General features: G+C 41.5%; 1 protein-coding gene across 1 annotated transcript in view; it reads right to left on the reverse strand.

The window, feature by feature from the left end:
* Positions 1 to 27484, reverse strand: part of csmd2 (CUB and Sushi multiple domains 2) — a 280093-nt gene that overhangs the window by 170644 nt on the left and 81965 nt on the right. Inside the window, exons 5-6 of the mRNA XM_085446711.1 lie at positions 20476 to 20670; positions 14935 to 15142 (exon numbers count right to left, since the gene is read on the reverse strand). Of these exons, the coding sequence (XP_085302837.1) occupies positions 14935 to 15142; positions 20476 to 20670 (403 nt within the window). The remainder of the gene's footprint in view (positions 1 to 14934; positions 15143 to 20475; positions 20671 to 27484) is intronic.

The raw sequence follows: 27484 nt of genomic DNA on the forward strand, positions 1-27484 counted from the left end.
TGAGTCCAAATAACAAATCAACACTAACCGTGATATCCTAACTGGGTGCATACATACGAAATACATGCTAGATGTAAACTGTATACACACCCAAAAATATTTATGGCCAAAATATTAAATGCTAACTTTAAGTAATTAATCAAATCAAATTTGTTCCACAAATAAATGTCAAATGTTCAGTTTAATGGAATCTGGTCAAATTAAATGTTAAATTACACAATTAGCCAATAGCTTCTATATTATCATGTATTTAGATTGTTACATTTTCAGTCTTATTTGAAGCATCAAGATTTTTTTTTAATGAAATTTATGAGAGGAATATAAACAGCTAAAAAAAAGTTATATTATACTAAAATTGTTAAGATATACCATACAGTGCTGTATTTAAAGCTCTTTCCAACATGTTGTTGGTGATGCTTACTGTAACTAGACAGTCCAACAGCTCAGTTACTGTTATTATCTGTATTAGCCACATTTGCAGCTAATGTATTTTGATATTGAAAGGTTTTTACTTTGCCTTTGTTTCTTTTTAATGCAACAAGAAGAGCAAATAAGCATTGTATGTGTTACAGTCTGATGTCAGCATGGACACTTACACACAGCTTTATTCAAACAGATGTGGCTTGCAATGTGATGCTACATACATTAATGGCCTTTGTAGCCCACTACACACAGTTATCAGGTTTTTCATGGTCTCGTGTATTCTCACAAGTCTTTTGAATTTCCTCCTCCCGTTTGAATCATCAAATAGGAAAAGGAAATTTTACTCGACCGATTTTCATTTTCATTTCATTTTTCGGAGTGAAACAACAAATGGAATGGAGCTCCATAAACTCTATTTGACCTTGGTCTGATTTGGATACCCTGCGGCCATTTAGCCAAAGAAGTAGATTCTGATCATCTGGATATAGCGTTTTCAGCGGGAGAAACGTTTCATCACTCGTTCAAGAGACTCCTTTGGTCTTTTGGATCCTCCGTACCTATAGCACATCCTTATTGCTTGTCCCCCCCCTTCCGTACTAGTGCCAGTATTTGCTGTCCTGTGTCTCTGCATCTCTACAGTGGCTCCCTCTCTTTCCTTGCACCTTTGATGTGAGGACCACAGCTAAAGCCTGAGCTACAGTAATCTCCTGTGGGGTTTTCTGAGCCCTAACCAGGCCAAGGTTTGGAATTGAGAACTTGGCACAAAGAAAAAAAAGGATGAATATTGACAGAATATTAGAGCACAAAATGCATCATCAATTCCCTTTTAATGTGGTGCAGATAATGTGCTGCGGCGGCTTAATTTTTAAGGATTCTTTTTAAAAAATGGGTCACAAACTAGCTATATCTTAAAAACTATGCAGCAGAGATTCAAGACAGATCACTAACAAAGCTGTACTTATCCCATTAAAATGACAAAGCTTCCAGTTTGATAATATTTCAAGATTAAAAATAAATAAATCACAAAAGCATACATTTGTTAAACAAAGACGCCAGTAACCACGCAACCTGATAGGTAAGCGTGACAGTAAATACAGCTTTTAGAAGCATTAATGACATCAAATCTAACAGAAAAGCTAATACAGCATAGAAAACAGAAAGGCTTAGGGCACACTAATTACGGATTTTGGACAGTAAGCGTGCCATCAAGCACAAACTGTCGGATGGGGAAAAGATATACAACTCTCATAGGGTAGTGTAATATCTGCTTTAATGAACTGGGACAGAAAAGAACAAAAGGAAAAAGACTGGAAGAATCCCAAAGTGGAACTAAACCCTTTGCTAATTTGGCACCAGTTTATATACGACCAGCATCTACAGGAGCAAATGGCCACAGAGACCTCAGGGCTTTCAGAGTTCTTGGAGAATTACCATGTAGCACTACTGAACCACAGAGGCAGTCCGGATAGACAGGTGATAGATGTGAAAAACAGTTGTTACAATGAGTGACAGCCTAATAGTTGATATTTTATTCTCAAAATTCTGCCCAGATAGCAAAGTCTCACAGATAATGACTTCTAGGAAGAGGAGTTTGTTAAAGTCACAAAGTCCTTTTATGCAGCAAGAATCCATTATGCTTATTAATTTACTTTCAAAAAAAGGATAATAATCATAATTCTTACTGTAACTGTTAAAGCCCTCAAATGCCACAAGCTGTCAATAAGAAAAGAATCTGGGCTGACAAGTCTAAAGTAGAAAATCCATCAAATAAAATGTCCATTAACAAGTGCAACACATTCATAATAAACTTAAATTAGCCATAAAAGCCCGAGGTGCCATTGTAGCTTTAAAAATTGCACCAAATAACAATGCCTTTCTTTCTTTTTGTCAACACTGAGAACATAGCTCATCGTCTATGGCAGCTAATTTTCCTCCTGCTCGTTGAGAATTTATTTTCTCTTTGACAGTAAAACGACTTACAGGAATCTCAGGCGTGTTACACTTACAGAAGTCTTTCAGAAATGATTTTTTTTTTAAGGTTTGCTACAATCTTGTAATCTCAAAAGTAAACTTCTTAATAATATTACAATTTCAAGCTGAAGTTAGAGTATCAGGTCAAGAACCTTTTAGACCCCAGCATGTTCTTACATTTGTACGTACTGTTTTAGAACCGTAGCTACAAAAAAACACCCAAACAAGTAACTTTGTGAAAAACAAAGAGTCAATACCCCCATTCCCTTACTAATGGCTTTTATAATAGCCAAAGAAAAGTCAGATTGCTCTCAAAGCAACACTGTTTATAATGGTGCCATTCATGGCACATTAAAAGGGGTAATTTTTCTTGTTGTTTTTGAAAAGAAAATACTAAATTATCGCTCTGAGTTAAAGCTCTATTAACAGCATGAAGGCTTTAAGCAAATGCACTTTGGATAAAACGAGAGGAAAAAAAGCACAAGCAAATTTGTCAAAGAACAGAATTCAAACAGAATACTTAAATTCCAGTATTATGAGGTACGGCATACTTCAGTTCAGCCATCATTTAATTTACGCTGAAAAGAGATTTCATAACCATGGAAATGAATCAAAAGGTTTCTTCACATATTGTAGGTAATTACCCTACAGCTGAGTGCACCGCCAACACTGGGACTAATTATGAATACAATGGATGTAATGCAAGAGAACCAACACCAATTTATACTGACCAAGTAATTTCACAACATGCCCTTCTTAGCTCCAGAAGAATGCCAGTAATAGCTGCCTTTGGATAACGTGCCCTTCATTTTCGTGCGCGTGATGCAGGAACTCGTCAGGATTGTAGGTCTTAAAACTTAATTAACCCTTCAGCTCTGGCACTGGTCACCAAGCAAACATACACAACACACAAGGGAATGAAGTTATTATTATTAAAGTTAAAACATATATATATATATATGCAATCCATTACATGTATCCCTATAAACCAATAGGTCATACTCCATTATGTCAGCAGCAGCATTAAGAGCAGTGCGAACAGGTCTCAGGTTATCCGGATGCAGGCCTGCAGCCGTGCCCACGTCCGCTGCCTTACCATGCCAACACTGTAAACTGATCACCAGTTGTTTATTAAAGCATATGCACAGGAAAAATGGCTGAATGTTTATACAAGCATTTTCATGTTGAGCCACAATATAGCCTCCACAGCTGGCCCTCTGTCAAAGGATCAGCTTTATCCCTGATCCATATCATCCATGCAAACAGCGCACTAATTAGCCATGCTAAGACAAATCACACTGTTTTTTCCTGGTTCACTGGCCACAGCACCTTCTGTAATCCTCTGTTATCACACAGTTGGGGAGGATAGTGCAGCTAATAATACTGTGATATTAGCAACACTGATCTGCAAGTGATAGAGCGAGACAGCGCTCGGCGTTAATTCTGTCTACACGAGGCCCCAGACCAGACTAATCCCTGTTTTAATTATTATTTTTTTCTTCCTTTGTACACTTCCCAACCCTCATCAATGTTCTCTAATCAGACCATCTAATTAAAAAACAGGAAGGGTGGCAAACAGGCACCCTCAGTGTCAAAAAAGACGGAAGGGTGTGATGTCAGTGGTAAATGAGCTGCACGTGTTGGCACGGGCGTAAAGCTGATCGCTTGTCCAACAAGACACCAGAGAGAGCAAACACCACCCTTGGCGTGTATGTGTGCATACGTCCGATTAAAAAGCCAACACCTAGAAAAGCAGATCACCTAAAGAATGAAACTGTTTTTGATGTTTGATGACTAAAAATGAAAAAATTCTGATGTTAAAAATGAACTTGCTTACAAACTCCTGCCACCCAGGGGCGCATTATATTAGAGCTTACTCGAGATAACGTTTATTTATTTATTTTGGATGTCTTTCTGTCACTGCTTCTGTCTCATCTCGTCTGTGAGGAGAGTGGGATTAAGAAAGATTGCAGTGCTGTGGGATCAATATGATCCAGACACCTCTCTGGCACTCTCCAAAAATCTCTACCAAGCAAAAAGCCACTTACAGAAGGAGTCTAGTGGATCATATAACCACTGTGCTGTTTGAGCTTTTACTTCACCTCTAAAAAGGAACAACTGCATTTGCAATGAGTTTATTTGGTTATTTAAAAAAACACATCCCTCTGCTTTAAATGGTTCATACCATACGCGCAACCATTCACACTGCTGTAGAATGAAAAACTTCAAAATCATGTCACCAGTTTTCCATGTACGGGTTCGACAGTGCAGCTTAGACTTTCCTACGGTGAATTTCAACACTGCCTGTCACCTTTTGCCTCCCCACGTTTATTGATGCAGTTGGGAAGAGTTTTTATGGAGGCTCACGGCCGTGCAGCCTGTAATTGCCGGTCAAGGCACGTTCACCAGAGTTCATAAAGGTTCCTCTGTAAATATATTCAGGTTGGCCTAATGTCACCTCATACAAAAAGACAGGCTCTGTCTGATGAATGGGAAGAGGACGGGTATTTCATTGCCACACAAACACACCCCACAGTAGCACCAGACGAGTGAATTCATACCGACTGTACAAACTCCGGCATACACACATGCAACCTGTCCTGCTGTCCCAAAGAAGATTAAGATATATTACACTCCAAACCACTGAGCATGCCCTTGCTTTATTTCACCTTGCAGGTTCCCTCATTTTCCTCTCCTGATCCTTCTTTTCTTCTTTCATTACCAGCCACTAATGCGAGCTTTCCAAGCCTAAAATGCAGGGATATTTAGCCATGAGTCTCAAATTGTGTAGAACAAGACCTTCACTATGTGAGTAATACTGTCCTCTGAGGTGAGAATGACTAAGCCTAAAAAGCTAGTGCATCAACTCAGGAGTCCAGAGTGGGTTAGCTTTAAAGCTACTTACTGTTATTTTTAGAGATTTTAGTCAAATGTACTGTTTTCAATTATGAAATTATAATAATAAATACTAAATACAAGCACTTATTCACAGACATAAGATCACTCCACTACTATCGACACAATGGTGCTTAATTCAATGAAAGCAAGCAGAGTTGGTTAAAAAAAATATATAAACTATTAAGATACACATTATAAAATGCAGTTTTTTGCCTTTCTTGTTATCTATATTTCCATTTATGGAAAAACTGGGGATGTCACAAAGACAGAAGGGATGTGTTGCTGTTGAGCAATGACCCAGATCAGACAATGACATGTCCGTCCACTCTGGGGATGCTCAGGGACCAGATGTTCTGTTGTTACTGCATCAGGGTCACACTGCAAACAAAGATATTTTTTTTATTCCTCTTTCTTGTCATAGCAACAACCAATTATATGTTAAATAACTATAATAATTAATTTAATTGTATTAATGTTGATCAGATGCTAAGTTCTTACTAAGTTCTGTGTCCTTTTTCACTTGTGTCTGGTTTGGATGTTTAAATTTAGCTTAACAAATTACTAATCATATAGGTGTCTCTGAGTGGCCAGTAATACGATCACCTCATATAAACATCACTATAAGACAACAAGACCTTTTATGCTCAAGGGCTTTATCCTGAGCACAAATTCACAGTTTCAGACTAAATCCTGGACTACTTTCAAGCACTTGTGGAACATGCAGTGCAGCAGAACCATTTCAAGTGCATGTGTATGCAGTTACACACAGCATCAAACAATCGGGCCTAATGGAATGACTTTGCTGTACTCATCCTTGCAGTCCTGCTTTTACAATTTAAAATGAAACTCCATTTTCCTCTGTGACAGACCACTGACTGCAGCACTTTTGGCCAATTGATTTCATACATTGCTTTCCTTCTAAGCCGCTCCTCTTCCCACTACTTCTTCCTTTTGTTTTATCGGAGCTAATTACTGTGATTGATTAATTGACCGAAGTGACACCCCTTACAGCTCTGTGACACCCAGTGCTGCACCAATCATACTTGGAGAAAGTTAAAGGAATAACAACCTTTTTTTAGGTTGTCCTGAGAAATTGCCGTTATTTTTATTTCACTTTTCCTTTTGTTAACTGCTTTAAAAAAAAGGAAGGGAGAGCAGAAATATACAGACTATGTGCCACCAGCAGAAATTCAAATTAATTCAACTTTATTTAAATAGTCCCAAATCACAACAACAGTCACCTCGAGGTGCTTTATATTGTGAGGTAAAGATCCTGCAATTAATGTCAAAACAGTGGACAGAAAGAACTCTCTTTTAACTGGAGAAACATTCAGCAGAACCAGGGTTAGGGTTAACTGATCCTACACTAACTATATGCTTTATTTAAGAAAAAAAGGAAAAAATTAAGCCTGATCTTTTTAGGGAGGGTTTCTATCTCCCAGATCTGGCAGCTTGTTCCACAGAAGAGGTGCCTGATTGGGATTCATCTGTATGTTGCAGGTATGTGCTTATGGACCTCAAACATCAGGGTGCTCAGACGCCCAAGGGTGCAAAACCCTGGCAGAGAACAATGGTGTTGACCAAAAGCCGTCAATATAAATTTCCATTCAACGTCTTTTGATCACACCACAACAAAAGAGCCTCTGAAGTAAACCATCCTTCTTAAGGTTATCTGCACTTGACCCAGGACGTGATTTAAGGGATCAAAGCAAGCTGTGGATGAAGCATCAGTAGAAGCTGCAGATCAAACATGAGCGTAAAACAATTAGTTTCACAGGGGTGACAGATGATGAAAGACAGAAAACAAGAGCATCATTGTGGTTTTGACCATACTGATAGATGACCTTTCTCTGTTAATATAATTAGTTAAATAATTAGAAAGGAAGAAGGAAGACAGACGTGACTGTTAAGCAAAGACGATGAAAAGCTTCGGGGATTACAACTAAAAAACTGTCAAAAAAAAAAAAAACTTGGATTATTTCAAAAATATGTTTTGTTATTGTCATAAATGCACTACTGCAGTGATGCGGACAGTACTTTAGTATTCAAGTTCTCCCTTGAAGCCGCGATGGAAGAGGTGTTTATTAAAGTTATTTCTGAAATATTTTTGGCATAAATGAAATGATATATCTTTAAAAAGACATCCAGTCCATTTGGAGGCCCAGGGTGCCAGTGTTTGTAACTTAAATATGCCTCTGTGTACAAATTATAAGCCATTAGTGCATCTATGTGATTGCTAAAAGCAACATATTGGATCCCAACGGTGCAGTGCTTGGTAAAAACAACTAAAAAGACACCCAGTCAGGGCAGAGTGATCTGCCACATTACCTCCAACCTCTGTGTGCTCTCTGGTGTCACTGGGATGGGGGTGAGGTAACACATGGCTAGACATGCTTACACAGACACTGCTGCACCGGCTGCTCCGGTTTACATGGAATATTGACTAATAAGCTGCTGCACCTGCTGTTTTTAAACATAACACGGATGATCAATGACAATTAAAGCTGCATATTAGTCACCAATCTTCATGTGTGCTGAGGTGTAATTTTGACAGTGGAACGGAAATAGTCACCTTGAGAAAACACAGGTATGCACATGCAAGCCAGGGAGGTTGATAGAATCCATGGCTGAGCTTTTCTTTGTTTTGTTTTTTGTTAACCTTACTCTCTGCACTCAAACATACCCTCTCCTCTCCAGCTCTTAGCCTGAGCAATGTGACAGAGTGAGTAACACGGTGTAGAGTGCTGGGGTGAGCCAATCTGCAGCATGGCACCAGGTGTTGGAGATAATGTTCAGCTGGAGAATTTCTTGGCGGGTGGCACAAACTTCATCATAAATGCTGCTTTGATCAATGGCACGTTGCAGATTGAGTCCTCAACCAAGTGCTGCTGCTCATAAATCTGAACTCCGGCAAACTTTGAAGGCCCACAGTGGCGCGACTGGCAACAAGAGCTATTGATCCAATGGTCAAGCAAAGGCTAATAAGCAAAACTGTGCTTGAGTGTAGAAAGCTAAAAAAAATAAATAAATACACAATGGGAGCTCAGACATTCAGGAACAAGCAGAGCTAAGATTTTGACAACTGGTAGGCAAAAAATAAAGTTTAAAGGCAGACACAGCTACGGTCTGGAGGTTAACAAAGAAACCATGTGTGTGTAAGATAGAAAGAAACTGAGATACAGCTGCTGCTAAATAAGAGGGCGTGACATTTGTAGACAGATAGCGCATCTTTTCATTGCCTCTGATGTGAGATCCTTGAGGTGTCAGGGCATCATAACCATTAGCCCTGAGGTATTTTTCATTTTAGTCCCATAAGCTTTTAAATGAAAAAGTTTACAAGAGTGCAGTTGTGGGACTTTAGTTATGCAGACAAGCCTTTCCAATAGAACATAAATCCACATCCAAAAGTGATGCATTATATATTACTTGTTACTTAATGCATGGCGTTAATTATTCCCTGGAGAAATGAATTTGTTAAACCACTGGTTACATTACTTTTGCATTACTCTGTAACTTGGTGTGAGATACATTGCCATATAGCCATTTAGCAGTATAAGCCTCAGGCAACAGTCCCACACACTGACATAAATCCTGATCCTAATGAAGACAAAAAAAAAAAAAATCTCCCCTTTGGTATTTAAATATTAACACAAAACTGACAGCAACGCTGAAAACCAGCCCAAAGAGCACTTAACGGGGCTCGGCAGCAATTCTACTGGAGAAGTGTGAATGCTGTAAAGCTATAAGCCTGACCATCACTACTGCTTTTGTTACCTGTTGAAGATCAGGCTCTTTCTACTTGGCTGAGCTCGGTATGCACGAAGCTGTTAAATCTCTCTTCTTTATTAGCCCAGGAAGTAGATCGTGTTCATCTGGACTTTACGTTTTTAGTGGGAGAAATGTTTTCATTTTTCAAGAAATGAGCTTTCTACATGTGACATTTTCTTACCATCATGATTAAGCACACATCAAGATGCTTTGTGTTAGCATGTGATGTTGCAGAAACTGTTTTGCAGCAGTTGCTTCTGTCCTGGGTGAAATTTGCACTTTGTGATCACATTCTTGTCCCTAGCAAAAAGCTGTGGACAGCTCTACCATCTTTCTACTCCGTCCACATGGTCAGTTAAGTGATTATAGCACAAGTGTGCAGAAAAAAGGCAAAGAGAAAAACAGTAAAAGCCAATAGTCAAAGGAGCTTGCAAAGAAAAGCGTCTGGACTTCTTTAATTTGCTTGAAGACCCACACCCAGTTTCACACCTTGGCTCAGGCGATTAGAGGATCATCAGGGGGTCCTTTTGTCCCTCTGTGGGGGGTTACTCCCACTAGGTTTATATCTGGGACTCTCCACCATTTGACCTTAGAACTGAAGAAGCTTCTCGGATGAGAGGTGAAACGTCTTCAAGCAACTTAAAGAAGTCCAGACGCTTTTCTTTGCAAGCTCCTTTGACTACGATGACCTGGATGACTGAGAACCTTCACAGACAGTAAAAGCCAATACTTTGAAACCTGTGTTTCAAAGGCAAATCTTTCCATATGGTACGGGTAGCAAGCTTAACTCTTGAAAACTTGCCATATCTATCACTTTCTACCCATTTTCCTGAGCTTACTTTTATCTTAGATGATCTGTACGCGGGATTTCCGATAACAGCCCCGGTTACTGGATTTCAGTTGACAAATTAGACCATTAAAATCAGCCATTAAAATGCCTTACAGTAACAACACAGTTACGAGACATAATGTCTGAGAAACAAAGACACTGAGACACTGAGAAGGAAAGTTGTACCAGTGTGACATGACCTGCCTAGCGATTTGGTGATTTATGGATAAAGCTCCGAAGCAAAACGTTTGCTTTACTACAGCAGCCGGTTTTGTGCAAAAACAGGGCCGAGCATAGGAAACGGATAAGAAATGTATTTAACATTCACAATGAGAAAAAGCGCCCACTCAACCGTGACACAGTACACATATTTATGCAAAATGCCCCTCCATACGCTGCAAATGACCTGTATTCAGATGCTGGAAATCGCTGTCTGTGTGCCCAAATGTACATATAATTGTGTTTTAAAGCAAAGCATGAGTGCGTAATCACCTTTTCTTGCACTGTCAGTCAAACGCTGTTCACCGGAGAAGCCGCACAATCACTCACTTCCACACACACTCTCGCCGTGACCGTTTTATAACATAAAAAAATAGCAGCTTTGCAGAGGAGTCCCAGTGGGAGGGTGTGACTAATGAATGTGTTTTCCTCATGGCGAACAGCAGTTGGCATGTTCATGACACATCTGCATACGGTAACAACTCTCACAGCTGTAATACAACATGCACATGACTGTATACAAAGCAGGAAAATGATCATCTTGAGTAAAAAAGCTGAGTTTAGGAAATCTCACGAGCCCTGACATGGAAAAAAAACAAGTTTTCCACTGTCTTTTATAGAAGGAGAAGAAAGAAGCATTTATCTCCACAAAAACGAAACACACTCATTTCTCTGGAAACAAAAGAAAAACAGCCCCCGGACTTAGAAAGCTTTTCCAAAGACCACTCATTCACTCACTCACTCACTCTCAGGTGAGTCAACCTAACAGCCAATCAATATATCCAGTGTTCTGCACTCCTCTCCGGCAACTCTTTATCTCTTTCTGCCTCTCTCGTACACACACGGACGCGCTCCCATCGCCAGGTTGGGACAGGTTGACACAAATCAGCACGCCGGGGATAATCCATAGGCTGGCTAAATGTCAGCGTCTCAATTCCATAAAGGCGTGGAGTTAAAACAGACACGAGAAAGCAGGAGGTTACCTAGAGGGATCAAAACTCAATGGGTTCTCAGATCTCCAAACAGGAAGAAATAAGTTGCATTTTCCCAGGGAGCAATGTGTTGTCAGAGATGGATGCATAAAGAAAGAAAAAAAATCACCTGGGAAACAGAAAGAGTTTGCAAAAGTTACCAAGATAGAAAAGAAAAAGACGATTTAAGTTTTTGTTTGGAAACACTTTCTTTAAAATGGTGCAATCGCTTAACTGTGATGTGGCATTTTTTTTACATAATCTTTTTTTGTAGAACCGAGGGAATAAAGCCAATATTCAGACTTCTTTCAAGTACAGATTTAGGCACTTTATACTCTCTATTTACAGTATTCAAGCTGCTGTGGGAGTTCCTTTCAACATCTCAAGAGAGCACTGCTGGTAGATGAAAATGTATTATAGTGCTTTGAAAAACAATTGAGCACCTAAGAAAATTACAAGTCAAATAGCTGTGAGTTCCACTTAGTAGCTAGTGGGCAAATGAGGATCTGGCAATTGGTTAGCATCGGGCATTATTTACATTGCCTCAAAGTGGATGGTGATGGGGAAGAAAATCAATGTGGATGCAAACAGTGTAATAGCAGAGTAATGTGTTCCCCTGGGCAAGCAACAGTGAAGAAGTCCTGTCAGGGTACCGCTGAGCAGAGGCAGAATTCACCTAATTCACTTGCCATTTTTACCAGGCCTTTCCCGCTGCCACATTCAATCCACATGCACATCTCAGCTTGTGGAGCTGGTGTTCAGAGCTGTCTTTTTCTGCCGCCTCTTCAGAATGCTAATTCCGTGGAACCGCCAATTAAAGTGCAGGATGGTAGAGATCGCATCCTATCAAGATCACATTCAGATATTCACAGAGGTGACGTCCTTGTTGGTGAATGATGGTGTTAATTGTGATTCGTTCTCTCCCTTTACCAACACATATACAAACAAACGTGAGCGCAACAAAGAAACTCAGAACATGCAAGCTTGACTTGCTTTAGTTTAAAATGCTGTGGATCGATCTGGGAAGCATGGTTTTGACCACGATCTCTTGGCCCTTCTTTTTTGTGTCAGATCAATGAACCTGTCAGTCAGGTATCAATCAATAAAGTTCAGACAGATTCCCACATATTGAACAACGGCTGCAATCGGATAGAGGGAGACCGACATCACCCACTCAAGAACAAGAAAGCGTTCTAGTCATTTGCAAATACCAGTAATTTATAGTGATATATTTCTTAAAGCCAATGGAAAGCAATACAAGATTGAAAAATGTAAAAAAAAACAAAAAAAAACAAGTATTCTCATATTAGCGACATGACCCTTTGGAGCTAAACTGTAAACCATAAGATCTGAAATACAGAAACAGCTTTTAAGCTTAGCAGCTGTGTACACACCAGTGTGATGAAATCAGAGAGCGTATTTGCATGATGAGGAAGAGAGAGAGATCATCAACCGTCAAGCCCCACTGAGTTGAAGGTTCACTGATCCATTCACTCACTGAGAGCAGAAAGGCTTTAGGTCAGCGTCATCAAACAGCCAAGCCTGACCTCTCTAATTGGCCACCAGCTGAGTTTTCAATCCTTGCACCCATCTCTCAACCTTACGTCCACCCTCTTCTTCAAAGGTCCTGCCCTTCCTTTCACACGTCATCACTAGTGTCTGCTCATTCCTTTACTGCTGTACCATAGCATCCCTCTTTTGCCCTCACCAATCAGCCACAACATTAATAATAATCTTTGTCCTCTTCTTGGAGAGTTGTTGAGAAAGAAGCGTTGAGCTTCACACAAACACACGAGGTTACAACCCTCTTCTCAAATCATCCCTGAAAGAGTTTTTTTTGGCCAGGCACATTAAGGAAAACCACTGCCATGAGGATGCACAATGTTTAGGTTGGTGCCCAAGCTAAATTAAAATGAATTCCAAGACCAAAGGTTTACAAGCAGAACAACGCCCTGAGCATCACATCGCCTCCTACGGTTTATCTTCTTCTCATATTGTATCCTGCTGCTATCTTTTCCCTAAGTAAACCAGCACCCAGCTGCTCACATTATGTAGCAGAAAATGCAATTCATAAGACCGGGCCACATTCTTCCATAGTAATACTCGCTGTGATTCACTTCACTTTCTCCACATCCTTAGTACTCCCTGCTCACTACCTCGACACATTGGAGGTAAAGTGGGCTGATGAGTTTTTAAAAATGAGAAAAAATAGCCAAAACTTTTACAAATCAGTGGTACAGTATGTGGGTAACACTTAAGCTAGCGAAACAGGAGAAAAAAAGTGAAACAATAGATGCAAGCCAGCTTGTCTGCATCGTGTCCTCTGTCTCTTGTACTTCCTTTTCCTTCCAATGTGCATGATCAACTGTGACTTGCAGTATCCATCACTTGCCAAAGCCCTTCTGCCTCCTCTCTAGTGACTTACTCCCTTCTGCTCTTCCTTGTTCTTTAAGACAGCAAAGCCATGCTGCAGGTGCACTACCATAGACGCCACTGGCAACAACTGCCACAAAGATGACACAGCCAGTAGAGAACTGGGCGCTTCCCCATGACAACATAGAGCAAATCAAAGTCTAGGACAAGAAGCTGATGACATCGTAAAATATCCAAAAGAAGCACAGTCAGGCGGCGGTCTGTGGGAGCCCAGGAAGCGATCAGCTCTCCACTGGCCAAGCAAAGATTCAACGAGACTTTAATATCAGACTACTAGGCAGAATTTTTTCAGTTCTAAGACCGCTCAGAGTCAATCAAGTTCTTCTTGGGAAGTATTTTTGCTTAACTACTAAGCGAATGAGTGAAACCGACATGAGGTTTCCTGGGGCCTCTCACTCTGAGATGACTTCTCATATATTCTTTCTGAACCTGTTTCCCTTATCAACAGTCTTTTTTCCCTCCTCTCTGTCTCTCAGAGCCTGTGTCTCAAGTATTAAATAGCTTGTCCTTTCCTGCCAACTGCCTGTGGCTCTAACTCCAAAGTCTTCTGTCTTTCTTTTTTTTATCTGAGCTGTCTGTCTCCGACACGATCCTGAAACTAAACCTGCATTTTTATATTATATCCGAGACAAAGGCAGCATGGCAGATTTTCCTGATGCATAAAAATGCATCTACCTGTATTCAACCAATATATAAATATATATTTGTTTTTCAAGCTAAGCTTGGCTATGTGTGGTCTCGGAAGGCACAAAACGCCGGTGTGTATGTGTGAAAGAATATATCTGTTTGCAACAAATCTTTAAGCGGCAGTGAAAATATATTAAAGTGTAGCTGAAAGTGTGAATGCTTTAGCGTGCATGACCGTTTGTGCTCACGCGGGCTTCTCTCTGTTTCCGCGAGAATGGGGGTGAAACAACACTTTACGGCTGGCGGTGGTAATCGAGCTCTCTAATTACTTCCTGAGCTGAGAGAGTTGTCAGAGAGAGGAGGAGCTGCCACAGATGGTGAGAGACCCACGCTGACGCCAGGACATCCTATCTCTTCATCATTAGAGCCGAGCATGTGTGTTTGTGCGAGACTGAGTAATCGAGAGAATGAGTGCGAGCGTGTGACCATGATTGAGTGTTCAAATTACACTTTAGAACCAGAGACCATATGATATACCCAGGCTGAGTTTGTAATATAAAAGCTAGGTGCTGCCTATCAAACAAATTACTGTTATCGCCCTATTTCATTTTGAAGCTAGTACCAGCTATGATCCAGCTCCACCAGACCTACATACAGTAACACCGATCCACTTCCAACCATACTTCACCACACTCATTCGACCACCTGAAAAAAAAGCCTGCATGCCTGTGGTGCATTACCTCTCCCCCCTTCTCAGCTCTCTCCCCAGATAAATGCCGCAAGCTGACTACTCACCATTGCGAAGAACCTTCAGTGCCGCTGACCTCCAACAGGTCATAATCATCCTCCAGCTGAAAGTCAGAAAAAACCAGGGCAATGGTGTCTCCTGGCTCAGCCAGCACAGTCCAGGTGCAGTCGGCATTGTTGTTATATTCAGATGGGTAATTGGGAGTAGTTATCACCCCACTCTGGCCCCGCAGTGTCCCTCCACATCCGTCATCCGCTGCAGAGAGAAACAGAATTGTGAAAGAATTAATATCAGAAGAAAAATCTTTGCAAAACAAAAATAATCACAGACACGTGAGTGTGAGGTGTACCGATCGCTGAATGTGTACAGAGGGGTTGCGCAGATAGATAATGGTGGTGGGGATTAACGTTGGTCGACGTGTTCGGCAACAACTCGTCACTCAAGGTGATTTTTATATAGTTTCTCTACGTTGGTAGTAAAATGATAGCATTATTATGAGGTTGATAATAAATGAAATCTGCCTTGGTATAGTGTCACACCACACCCTCACACCCACATATAACCAGTACTTGCAACACAAGTTTATTCAAGGACTTACATGACCTTTAGAGTTATTGTGTGTTTGTGTGTGTGTTCGGAACAGTTACTTTGATCCATCGTAATCATCAAATGATTAAAAACAGGAGGACATTTGTGACTGCTGATTTGATTTTTTAAATCAAAGCGTAATGTGACTGTGCGTGTGCAGGCACGTTCATTTATTTCGTCTCCTTAACTTTTTTTGTTTTTTCCCCACGGTTCTCCACTGTGTGTGGGAACCGCAATTGAAGAGTGCAGGAGTGACAGGTGAGATATTTTACACAGAAAGGGCAAAACAAACTGGCAAGAATCTGGTAAGGACAAAAATGCTTTGATCTCATACTCTTTTAGCTGTTCAGCTGATATCCATCCACTTATGTTAACTAAGCTAAATCTATCAGCTGTGAAAGTCAGCATCAAAATGTTACTTCATACTGAAAATGTGAAATAAACTCCTGGTTTGCATGTTTGTCTTTCATTCATGCCTTATTTTTTTGTGTTTGGGAACACACATTGTGCGTCATGGAGGGTGGATAGTACTACCCCAGGGGTGCATGTCAGCCTTCCATGCTGCCCACACCAATGCTATTGGTAATCAGAGATGCCACAAAGAGATATGAGGAGTCAGGAAACCCTAGTGTACAGACAACTGGCAAGCAGCTGGCGAGCGAGGTAAGTTAAACGCTAATAAACAAACTGCAGCTTAACTGCAGTCAAAGGTCACGTTTGACTGTTGAAGCTATCATAATAAAATTTGATGGGGTAGTTTCTGGCTTACACAAAATGAGTTCATATTGACAAAAATCCCTCTCAAACATGGTTAATGCCTTTTGAAAATGGACGCTATTTATATATTTTTATTCTCCTATCAGGGTCTTGGAAGCAAACTTTTCCAATGACAACAATTATATGATTTATTTCAACATCTTCCAAAATTATATTCTATAACTTTTTTAGTCCATTTCTTTGGAAAAGAACCTAGGCGGTACCGTAAACTTTCCACCTGTTAGGAATACATTTATAAGATATACAAGGTGAATATCATGTAAGAAGAGAACTTTTAATTAAGGATTTTCCAGTATACTGATTGATACAGGACTGCCAACAAATATGAATGCAATTACTGAAGAAAGGCTAATAGGACAAGAAAACATCAGCACACAGATGAAAACATCTGTAGATGTCTCAGTTTCCATGACACCAAACAAACAAACTATCTTGAAACTGTTTTGAGACCAGCATCATAAAACTGTTTCAATTCATTTTTTAAAAATTCCTACAATCAGTCGACCCCCTGTGAATGAGTGCTTGGCAACAGTAGGAAGGAAAAACTCCCTTTTAACAGGAAGAAACCTCCAGCTGAACAACACTCAAGGAGAGGCAGCCATCTGCCACAACCCATCAGAGGTGAGGTACACTGGGGGTTACTCACCACTTTTAACATAGAGAGTGAAAAGTGATAAGCCAAGAAACGCTCAGTGCGTGATGGAAAGCCCCCAGCAGCCTAATATATACCATAAGAACCACAAGTAAGCCTGCAGTCTGAGAGCAAAGTGTTCTGTCGGGGTGATATGGTGCTTTGGATAAAGTCTTCAATAAGATGGGGCTTGATTATTTAAGAAAGATGATGTGAAGATTTTAAATTTGACTCTGGATTTAACACGGAACCACTGACCAGCAACAGATATGGCTTCCTAGCCTTATTTATTGCAATTTACAGTAACAATAATAATAATATTTTTTCCTCTTTTTTTACATTTTATTTATTTTTTGGCTACACATTATCTTTCTGCCGCAGGCTCAATTGCATATTTCCAAGCTCAGAAGCATGAAATTGTGTAGTGAGTTACAGCATATTGTTCCTTTGTCTGCAATTTTTGCCATAGGCCAGAGAGAAAGAAGTCATAGGATTTCAAAATGCCCTACAGTGCTCTTACAGTCGTCAGGAAGCGGGGAAAGCAGCATGATGCAACTTAATGCAACGTGGGGGGAAGTGATTAAATTCTGATTAATTCAGATTTGTGTTAATCAAAGCAACTCTTTCCCGCCTCAACGGTGCTTTAAGGAGATCATTAAATAATAACGCATGCATTTAAAATGTTGCCAGGTTAACTCCCCATGCCAGCTTCTGATATGTTCATTACAGCTGTGAACAATGCAGCATGTGACACTGCCTGAAATACAGCCTTCTTTCATTTATAGATCAGTTCACAAATCTGTGAACAGAGGGGACACGTCAAAAGAAGTTTTGAACGACACTTCCACAGTACTTGTGAAGGGTGTGTGTGTGTATGCGTGCATGTGTGAGTGTCTCTGAGGACATATCTGCATCACCGTGGAGTGGGATTCATTATATCGAGTGGCCAACTAGCTGTGTGTGGCGGTAAAGAAGGGAGGAGGAGATCAAAAGTGTCTGGCCCTGTCTATCATCCACTCTACCTGTCACCACCACACTCCCCCTGAGGGAGGGCAGGAGAGTGTACGGGCGAGTGGAAACCTGTGAGGTGTGAACCTCAATAGAAGGGAAACTACGACAGAAGGGGGAAAAGAAGGGGATGAAGAGGATGACAGGTGACATGCGAGGCTGGGTAAGGGAAAAGTGCAGGAGGAGAGTGGACGATGAAGAGAGAAGAGAGGCGCATGGCGGGAGGGGCGAGAGGTGATCGTTGCAGTTGGAGTGACAGGAAGTAGAATGCAGACAGAAAAAAGGATGAGGAAGTGCATTGATATTCCACACAGGACTGTTTCTTCACACTTGAAGGGAAGTCTCCGACTCCTCACTCTTGCCTTCACCTTGACTTTTCCCCGTCACTCTCTGAATTTTTGCAGTCGGCACCGGTCGATGCAAGCACTGTACGACAACGGAGCCAAAGCGGGTTGTACCCACAGAGTATATGAAGCCAAAGCCCGCTCCCCAAAAAACTTCTGAACCGTTCAGTATGTGAGGTGTGCAGAAACTTATTTAATTTTTTTCTTCAGTCAATTGTAGATGTCAGACTGCTTCCCACGGTTGAACAGTGCATTTTTCAGCCTGTCACTTAGGATGTCATGGTTCTCTATTAAATGTTAGGAGCTGCTTCGATTGCTCTGAGAGTCATGGCAAGATATAAGACATAAGCATGACTGATGCATGCAAGCTATAAAAACACATTAGTGTTTAATATGCATCCAGAAATCAATCCTTATATAAGACCAGCAGAAATCGTGAAAGCTATATCTGGGACTTTCTAATTACATGTGACCGACTACAACTAAAAGTCAGAGTGTCTTTGCAATAAGCAGGATAATGGATGCGTACACACCAAACATAAAAAGTTGTGTCAGTGTGATGCTGCAGGTATGTGCACTGACATTTAGAACTTGTCAGAAGTAAGCTTATTTCCGGAAAGATATGCAGCAAAAAAAAAAAAAAATAGCAAGAGAGATGAGGCGTGGGTCTGAGCACAGAAAAGCTCAGAAAAGGGCGACAGTGGAGATGGAAAGGGTGTTAAAATCTGAATAAAAGACTGATGTTAAATCCTTTATAAGTGTACTCATATGATAAGCAATGACATTTCTCACAGCTAAAGAAAAAAACAAATTGGGCACAAGACAGGAAATGTAAAACATTATCTGTGTCATCAACGGCTGGCTTATCATCTTTGGCCCGACAGTGCTGGCACGTTGGTCCTCTCCTGTGTCCAGAATGGTGACTGTGCCAAAATGTTCTCTCTGCTCCCAAAGTACAGTGCAAGTTCTGCTCTAGCACATATGGGCAGGCTCTATAATTGGAGTGACATTAACAATACACTTATGCATTATGAAGGAGCACTCAGGTGTACACGTTGACTTTTATGTGGCACCAGGAGACCTCAATTAATCACAGGGGAAATTGCCAGTTTCTAAAACTTGTTGGCGTGTAATTTCTGCTGAAAAGGTGACATAATCACATCCTTGAGTGCTTGAGTGATTTTTTTTCCCCCCAGGATGGAGCCTTGGTGGGAATGGGGTGAGGAGATTGACAAAGCTGAATTGGGGTCTAAACAGAAATTCTCTAGGAAGCAAACAGAAATGAAAGAGCGGACAAAGTTATCGTCAAGAAAATATAAATTACAAAGAACCGTGATTTTGAAATGCATGCAAAATAATCTCCCATTTTGATGTAGAGAAAAGGCATGTGCATGTGCCTGCGTGTGATAGGGAGGGTGGGGGGACTGTGCTGGCGCGTGGTGCCCAGCCATGTGTGCTCCTATGTGGGCTTCCTGACTCCCGGCATGGCTGCAGATGGCATAGAGTCTCAGCGGTCTGCTCAGCAGGCGCACTGACACAAACCGTTGGCCACACGGACACAGTGACACACACACACACACACACACACACACACACACACAAGAAAGCAAATGAATATAGATGGTCAAGCAGTTTTCTAGGAATTAATCTTTTATTCAAAGACCAATCTTGTAAACTGAAGTATTATAGTGTCACTTTTGCCTACAGTGTAAGTATTTTCAAGAATCCTCATGTTGTGGCAGACAACATGCACTGGCAGGTGTCGCTGCCACAGGGATGCTTGCAGGGAAGGACAACTGGCACGAGCGCCTGACTGGGAGCTAACACATGAGGTCCTGCCATGGTAAATAAGATATCAGAATAACCACCGAAAACCAGTGTCAGGTCATGTAGAGGCATGTGTAAATATACTGTATGTCGGTGCATGTGGGCTGGAGAAGCTGGTTTATCCACCTGGTGGAGAAAAGACTAAATGAGTGAGACCGATTGCTCTTCATTCCAAAAACAAGGTCAGTTATTTTTTATAGCAACTAGTAGATATAACCAAAGCAGATTTCTTGTTTCTTTTTCTTCTTTCTTTTAAACAAAGAATGAACTTTTTTCCATAAAAATAAATGAAAGACCTCAAATATCTCTGAAGAGTTCACGCAAAAGCACTGAAAACAGATTCAATTAACATGTAAAAATTTAGCCAAAAGGTCTCTTATAACAGACGGCCTTCTGCTGAGCTTCCTACTTACCTCTGCAGTAAGGAAGGGGGAAATCCCAGGCAGCAGTACCAGCTGAAGTGGCAAGGCAGGACAGGGTGGTATGACCCTCTAGTACATGGCCCGGGCTGCAGCTGTAGCGGATCTTGTCCCCGATATTAAAAGTAGACCCCTGCTGGTGGCCGTTGAGTAGCTTTCCAGGATTACCACAAGTGTAGCTGGGCAAAGCTGTAGAAATAGAAGGGGGGGGGAGAGAAAACTGACAGTAAACGAGGCGGGTTGTGGTAAAGTATGTGGCACTGCATCACGTTAGCACTGCCAAGGGCCAGAAAACGAGGGAAAGTCTGATGACAGATAACGACACACAGAGCCATCTGTTCATGGCAACATTTCTGACCCAAGCAGCAACATCTTTCCAAAACAAACAGATAAAATCGTATCTTCTGAGATGTGTGCACATAGTTAAATGTAGTAGCAGAGCTCCGACAGAAGTTGACATAGTCGAGAAATTCCAAATGCACTAAGTGCTGTTTTACCTATCAGGGTAGTCGCTTGAGCACGCTATGTTGACCATCACTGCTTGTGCAATCATGTAGGTGCATGCAAAGGAGCACGCTCACTATTGGTAGAACCTTGACTAATTATGTATTATTATGTAAATCAAGTTCAGAGGAAGTTCAGCCAATCTCGTGTCTGTGAGCTCATGTTATGTTCCAGTGAAAGACACAGTTTCCATGTACCTTAATGACTTACACCTGAACAGCTAAGTCACACTGCTACAGTACTATATAGGAGTGCAGTGGATTAGAGCTTTGCTCTGCATTTCAGACAGTAAATCCTTAGAGTGTGAGCAAAAGGGCAATGACCAAACAAACATCATACACACACACACACACACACACGTACTCTGTGTCACCCAGCTTACTGTCCCGGTCACACACTCCCACACAGCAAGGGACCTGGCCAGAACATGTGCTGGACTTTGGATGAAGCTCAGTCCCTCAACAGGAACTGGGTTGAACTCCAACGAGGACAGAATGGCTCCTACACAGAAACACAGCTCGCTGGCACCTCGCCATCGTGCTCAAACCACACTCAAGTTTTTTTTTATCCTATCTAATGTCTCCAGCTCTATAACGTATTACCAAAAAATAAATAAATAAAATATTTTTAGTCTTCTCTTACTGACTGCCCAAGAAAAAAAGCATGTCTTAAGAAAATTTTGCCTTTTCTTTAATTAGAAAATGTTTGTCATTTGTTTAAATAACTAGCTCTTAACATTCATAAAGACGAGTGCATGACTGGCATGTTAAGATGCTTCTTGTGATCCTTTTCTTGGGAAAAAATATAATGCAATGATCTTTTTGTTGTGCTGCTTTGACACACAAGAAATGCTTTAAGTCAAACCCTAAAAGCCCCTTTTTATCTTTTTTTTCTTTTTCTTTCTTGTGATTGTTTGTTTTCATGTTTCAGGTTTCCTCACTCTAGTCTAAGCTAAAGACTTGCTTACAGCAAGGTCTAACAAGGACGGATCAATCATTTCACCCCATAGTGCATTCTACAGAGCTTGAGCTGTGGAATTAACTGGCTGGTAAATAAACTGCAAACAGTTTGTGTCCAGTCCACGCAGCAGACAAAAAACATGACCTCTACGAGTGCGATTTGAAATGTCTTTGTGTGTGTGCGAGCATACTCTGCTACTCCCAGGTGTGAAGCTAACGGAAAGAAAATGTTGTTAATGTAAGTAGCTTATTACAACTTTTAGTTAAGTTTTAAAATGTGTCACAAGCCACTTTATGTACCGGTATATTTTAACCTAAACTATAGTCTCTTGTTAACCTTAACCAAGTAGTTTTGTTGCACAGATGTAACAGCAAGCGAAAATAAAAGTAAAACTAAACTTAAAAATAGTCTCACACAAACCCCGGGCTCCTTCTCGAACATCATGTGTGTTTTTGACACCGCCAACCTCGCCTTCCTCCTAATTTTATTCCTCATTTTAAGCTGAATACATTATACAGTAGTTCAAGTCAGGATTGCCTACAGCTGTTTTTTGCAAGTGCACTGCAGCTCTGAACTTTTCCAGACATTCCAAGTCAGACATTACACTGTTTAAAATGCATGCACCCTGGTTCTTGTGACGTCTGATACCCATGATTTGCGTCAATGTAAGATTATTGCAGTTATCTGTCCTGTACACCACAGCTACCGAGTGGGTGCCCTGCCCACTGCATGCTTTACTAAGCAGACACCTTTTTCTAAAACCGCAGTGTTTCCAGTAACATGCAAACACCACCTGGGTCTGGGTGCAGTTCCCCCCTCCAGGGGCGAGGGCACCTAGACCCGGTTTGTAGAGTACGCTTGGGGAGTGTGATCGTGTGTACAACGTCTCTTTATGTCTGTCTCCACGTTGGTTGAGTGTGGAGTAAGTGCATATGAGAGCATGAGGGTGGGAATGGATGTTTGTATCTGTGTGTGCCTGTATGTCTGTGTCTATATGTCAGGTTGGGTGTCAGGCGCCACCTCTCTGGGGACATCTCAGGCCCTCCAAGGTTTGGAGGCCTATCTCCCCCTACCACCACTTCCCCTGCCAGTGGCGGACCCCCTCAGACATCGGTGCGTTGGTGGTTCTTTGTGTCCGGGGATGGGCGTCCAGGTACACACCGGCTCACTCCTTGGCGGCCGCTTATCGGGGCCTGGAGCCTGGGGCTCGCTCGGGCCACTTCGGAGGTGGGGTGCCCCCGGCCTCTCGGCCTGGGGCTCGGTCACTCAGGCGCAGCTGGCTGCCGGTGGAGCTCACGGGCGCGTCACTGCAACTCCCCCTGGCTTCTGCTCCGCGGCTGCTGAGTGAGCCCTCATCTGGGACTCTCCTCAGCTCTTTCCGGGACAGTGGCGCGGCTGCCCCTCTGTTGGTCTTCCTTGGTCTCTTGTGTTCTGGGGGCCTCTGGATGTCTGGAGTTTTGATCTCCTCCACACCTGCTTCACGCCCTGGAGGACGGGGCTGTGGCCCCCCCACACCCTCTAGCAGATTATTACATGAAGGAACCTTTTAAAAAAACAAAAAACAAGCGCGTCCATGCTCACAGGTGTACACACGGGTGATCACACCCACAAACTACACCCTTTTTGGCTCCTACCTCAAAGCACACTGTGTTCTGTTGATCTTATGTGCTGCACAATAATGTTTAACATTTAGTATTTACTGTCATATTCCCATATATCATTGTGATGTTGTTTATTCTATTACTCTTGTTCTCTTCTGCTTGCTTTCTTTTTTCTTTCTCAGCAGGTGATCCAGGTGATTGATATATGCATTTTTTTTCTCTGCCCGTTCTGTTGGTTTTTGTCTTTTGCCCTTCTCCCCCGTCCCTCTTCTCAGCTGTTTCTCTTTCCCTCTTTCTTTCTCCCCTTCTTTCCCCCAGTCAAGTCTGTCCCGTATTCAGTAAGTGAAAATAAAATAAACAATAAAAGGTGAATCAAATGGACCATTACGGCAAGGCTGGGATGGTCAGTTTGGTAAAGTAAATCCGTTGGGCATCTTTCTTTGCCTTTAGACAACAATTCTGAGGGCAAAAGAGCCAAACGGGACAGGCCAAAAAAAAAAAAAAAAAAAAAAAAAAAAAAGATTATTGCAGTTATCTGTCCTGTACACCACAGCTACCGAGTGGGTGCCCTGCCCACTGCATGCTTTACTAAGCAGACACCTTTTTCTAAAACCGCAGTGTTTCCAGTAGCTAGAAAGCGGCTGATGCAAACTGCACCCCGCTGCGTGCTAGACGTTGTCGGAACATTGTCTGAGAGACAACTTCAGACAGCTTTCCAACCGTATCCTCCTGACATTTTCAGGAGTTTATATGTGTAAACAGCTTACATGGGTTGATTCAGATGGTAAGAAAAAAAAATATGATTGCGAAGGTGGAACTCATATCTAAGTCATGGTTAGATACAAATTTTAACTGTCTGTGTTCATATTTGCAGGACTTAAAATCATAGCATGAGCAAGATTTCTTAAAGAAACACAATAAGGCATCTGCTTAAAGATATTCATTGTAAATTCCTGTGTTTAAAAATAGTTTCAAAACTTTGAAAACTAATAAAGGTTATTAACAGAATGTGAAGACACAGCCACTTTGTATGTATTGTGTTGAAAGGATATTAACTGAAGTCAAACTGGTCAGGCTGTGCCTTTATGCAATACCATTTGTACCACTAAGAGGTGGAGAAATAATCCTAAATTAAGTTCACATCAAGCGATAATGAGATAAAAAAAACAAAAAAAAAACAAAACAGAAGGAGAGTCTGGGTTTGTCCAATTCTCATGAGAAGGCAGGAGCAGGAAGAATTTCAGTTTGAACTCTTGTTGGCAGAGGTGGGACCACACGTGAGGAGGCAGAGAAATCATTTCAGAGAGCCGATTGACCCGGAGAAGTGTCGAACTGTGTGAACTTTAAAAAAATGTAAAAAATTGGCAAATCTGTCCAGCAAAATTATGTGGCCAGTGCGAACGGCTGCCCTATTAAGATAGGATAAGTAGGTGAGTCTGATCCATATTTGTAACATGCAAAATATTCACATGGGTTTTATGTGTCTGGTGTATAAAGGCCTTAACAGGTAAAACACTGCCCCTTGTGGTCAACGTTTGAGTTAAACTCTGCACTGAATCTTTACATAAAGTATCTTCATGTTTAATTTTCATATTTGGAAGAAGGTATTTTTGACTGACACAATAAAAATTACTTTCATTTGCAAATGTCAGAGAAAGTTAATACATTCCAGTATTTATACATTGGATCCGTAGATGCACAAATATACATAAAAGCACCAACACACTGTGTAAAGTGATTATGGAGCACAGGGCTGAATGGGTTGGTCTCACCATGTCAACCAGAATTCCCTGATTAAATGAGTCAGTATGTTTGCTATCTATGGATATGCCCTGGCTTTAACACTGTTAACCAACAGCAAAACATCTGAGCCAATTCCACACCCCTAACATTTCCCTATTCTTCTGAAGAGGGTTTTTAAGAGTAAAACCAGTAGTGACTCACAGCTGCACTTTGCACTTCTGGCTCCATCAGTGATTTCACAGCAGGTGTTTCCCATCATCTGTTGAAGGCAGAACACCTGCTCACACGCTAAAGATGCCCTACGCGACTTGCTGCTGATTTACCTTTTAAAATACCTGGTTAGTACTTTTGTACTCTCCCTCTGGCACAATCCACTACTCTAATGACAGGCTGACTTGTCAATTCCCAGCCTTTATTTTGACCAGCCGATGCTACCTTATTACAGCTTCCCTTCCAACATTACCACATTAGCATATACACAAGGACTCTGCTGGATTAGCATATTAGCTGCTGGGACTGACTTTTTTTAGTGCTGCAGTTTGGCCACAGGGGGCTCTGTTGCCAAGCAGGAAATGGTTTTGACCCTGTCATTAAACCATGTGAGTCTGAATCAAAGTCACTGTGAGTGTTTGATACTGAAGGCAAAGGATAGAGGAAGACAGAAACATGGAGTGATGCACAGGAACAGAGCTCATTCTTACAGCCGACAGTTTGACTTGAGTAAATAACAGCATCAACACTGGCTGCGTTCCATTTTAGATGTGCCAGTACTAGAGCCCTGATATTGTACATGTTGGCTTACCGGCATGCCTAAATGGAACGGAGCCATCGGTAATGTTATTAGTTACACCTGTGCTTTTCCTTCTTACAGTCAGAATGTCTGTGAGGTCTATTTTTAGACTGGGATGACAGATGCGTGAGAAAAAGACGGCATGAACACAGACTGGATGTGTACATTTGTGTGTCTGCAAAATAGTGACAGAGACAGAGAGATGAACCAGCTGGCTGATTTCACTGAATTAAAAATGACTGAGGGTGCAGCACTGTCAGAGTGGAGATGTGTTAAGTATGGGAATGCATGGACTCTAATACACATCCATGTGTGTCTCTGTGTGTCTGCACGTAATAATCCCATCACACTCTTCATTTCAGGTTATTAGTTTGGGCAGTAAATTAAGTCTAATAGTGCCATTACCCATGCAATCCCCAAACAGGGCTAGGCCTGGAGCGCAGATATAGCACATACATTTTTAACCTGCCGGTGAATCATCAATATTGCCTTTACTCCCACAATGTGAAGCAGTTACCAATGAGCAGCAGGATAGAAAAAGATGTATTTGCTTCGCACAAAGGAAGCGAAATGAAGTTTTTGTCTTGGCTTTGCTATTCTCCCTTTGGAATGCTCCAGAAAACAAAAATACAAGTTGAGCAAAAGTGACGCCTCTCTTTACATAACAGAAAAAAACTAGAATACCGAGGCAGCGGTGTATAAAGACAACCAGCATTTAAAAGCTCATTTATCACAGTCTGTTCCATTCATACCTGCAGGCTAAATCCTAAACATAGAAAGTAAGAAAATGGGAGAAGCTTGAGGGGGGGGGGGAAGCAACATAACATTTTAAATATTTGTTCACTTTTTTCTCCTTTAACTTTACATGTTTTTATATATCTGAATTATTTTCCACACAATTTACAGCTTTCATAAGGAAATAAAGCAGGCCTTAGTAGTTCCTGTTTTCAAGAAGAGACATGCATTTCTTCCACCGAGTTTGGCTCATGTCATTATATGGACTATTCCTTTCCAACTGGTTGCATCCCACCCAACAGCACCAGCCATTTGTTGTTCCTCATGGCAGGTCCATAAGTCACTTGGATGGGTGATTGTGACAAGGCCTGTCCCTGGAGCCCATGTGCTTTAAGCGCTTTCGCTGCAAGTGGTCGTCCTCATCCATCAGTGTAGCTAATTCTACAACACACAGCAGCTAGAAGTAGAAGCATGCGAACACGCCAAAGTGCACACAAACAATCAGCACAGGCACCTTGCCATCCATCGCATCATCCATCCCTCACATTCTTTTCATCACCTTGCCTCTACTCCCCATCCTCACTCATTCCTGCTTCCTAGAACAGAAGATGGGGTGGCCTTTGACCCCAGTATGATTGATGTGCTCACTTCCTGGGTGTGTTCAAGCCTG

Source organism: Copadichromis virginalis, linkage group LG22 (genome assembly GCF_057382275.1).
Source record: "Copadichromis virginalis isolate Kocher_CV1m ecotype Utaka linkage group LG22, C_Virginalis_male_GT1.1, whole genome shotgun sequence".
NCBI classification, from domain to species: Eukaryota; Metazoa; Chordata; class Actinopteri; order Cichliformes; family Cichlidae; genus Copadichromis; species Copadichromis virginalis.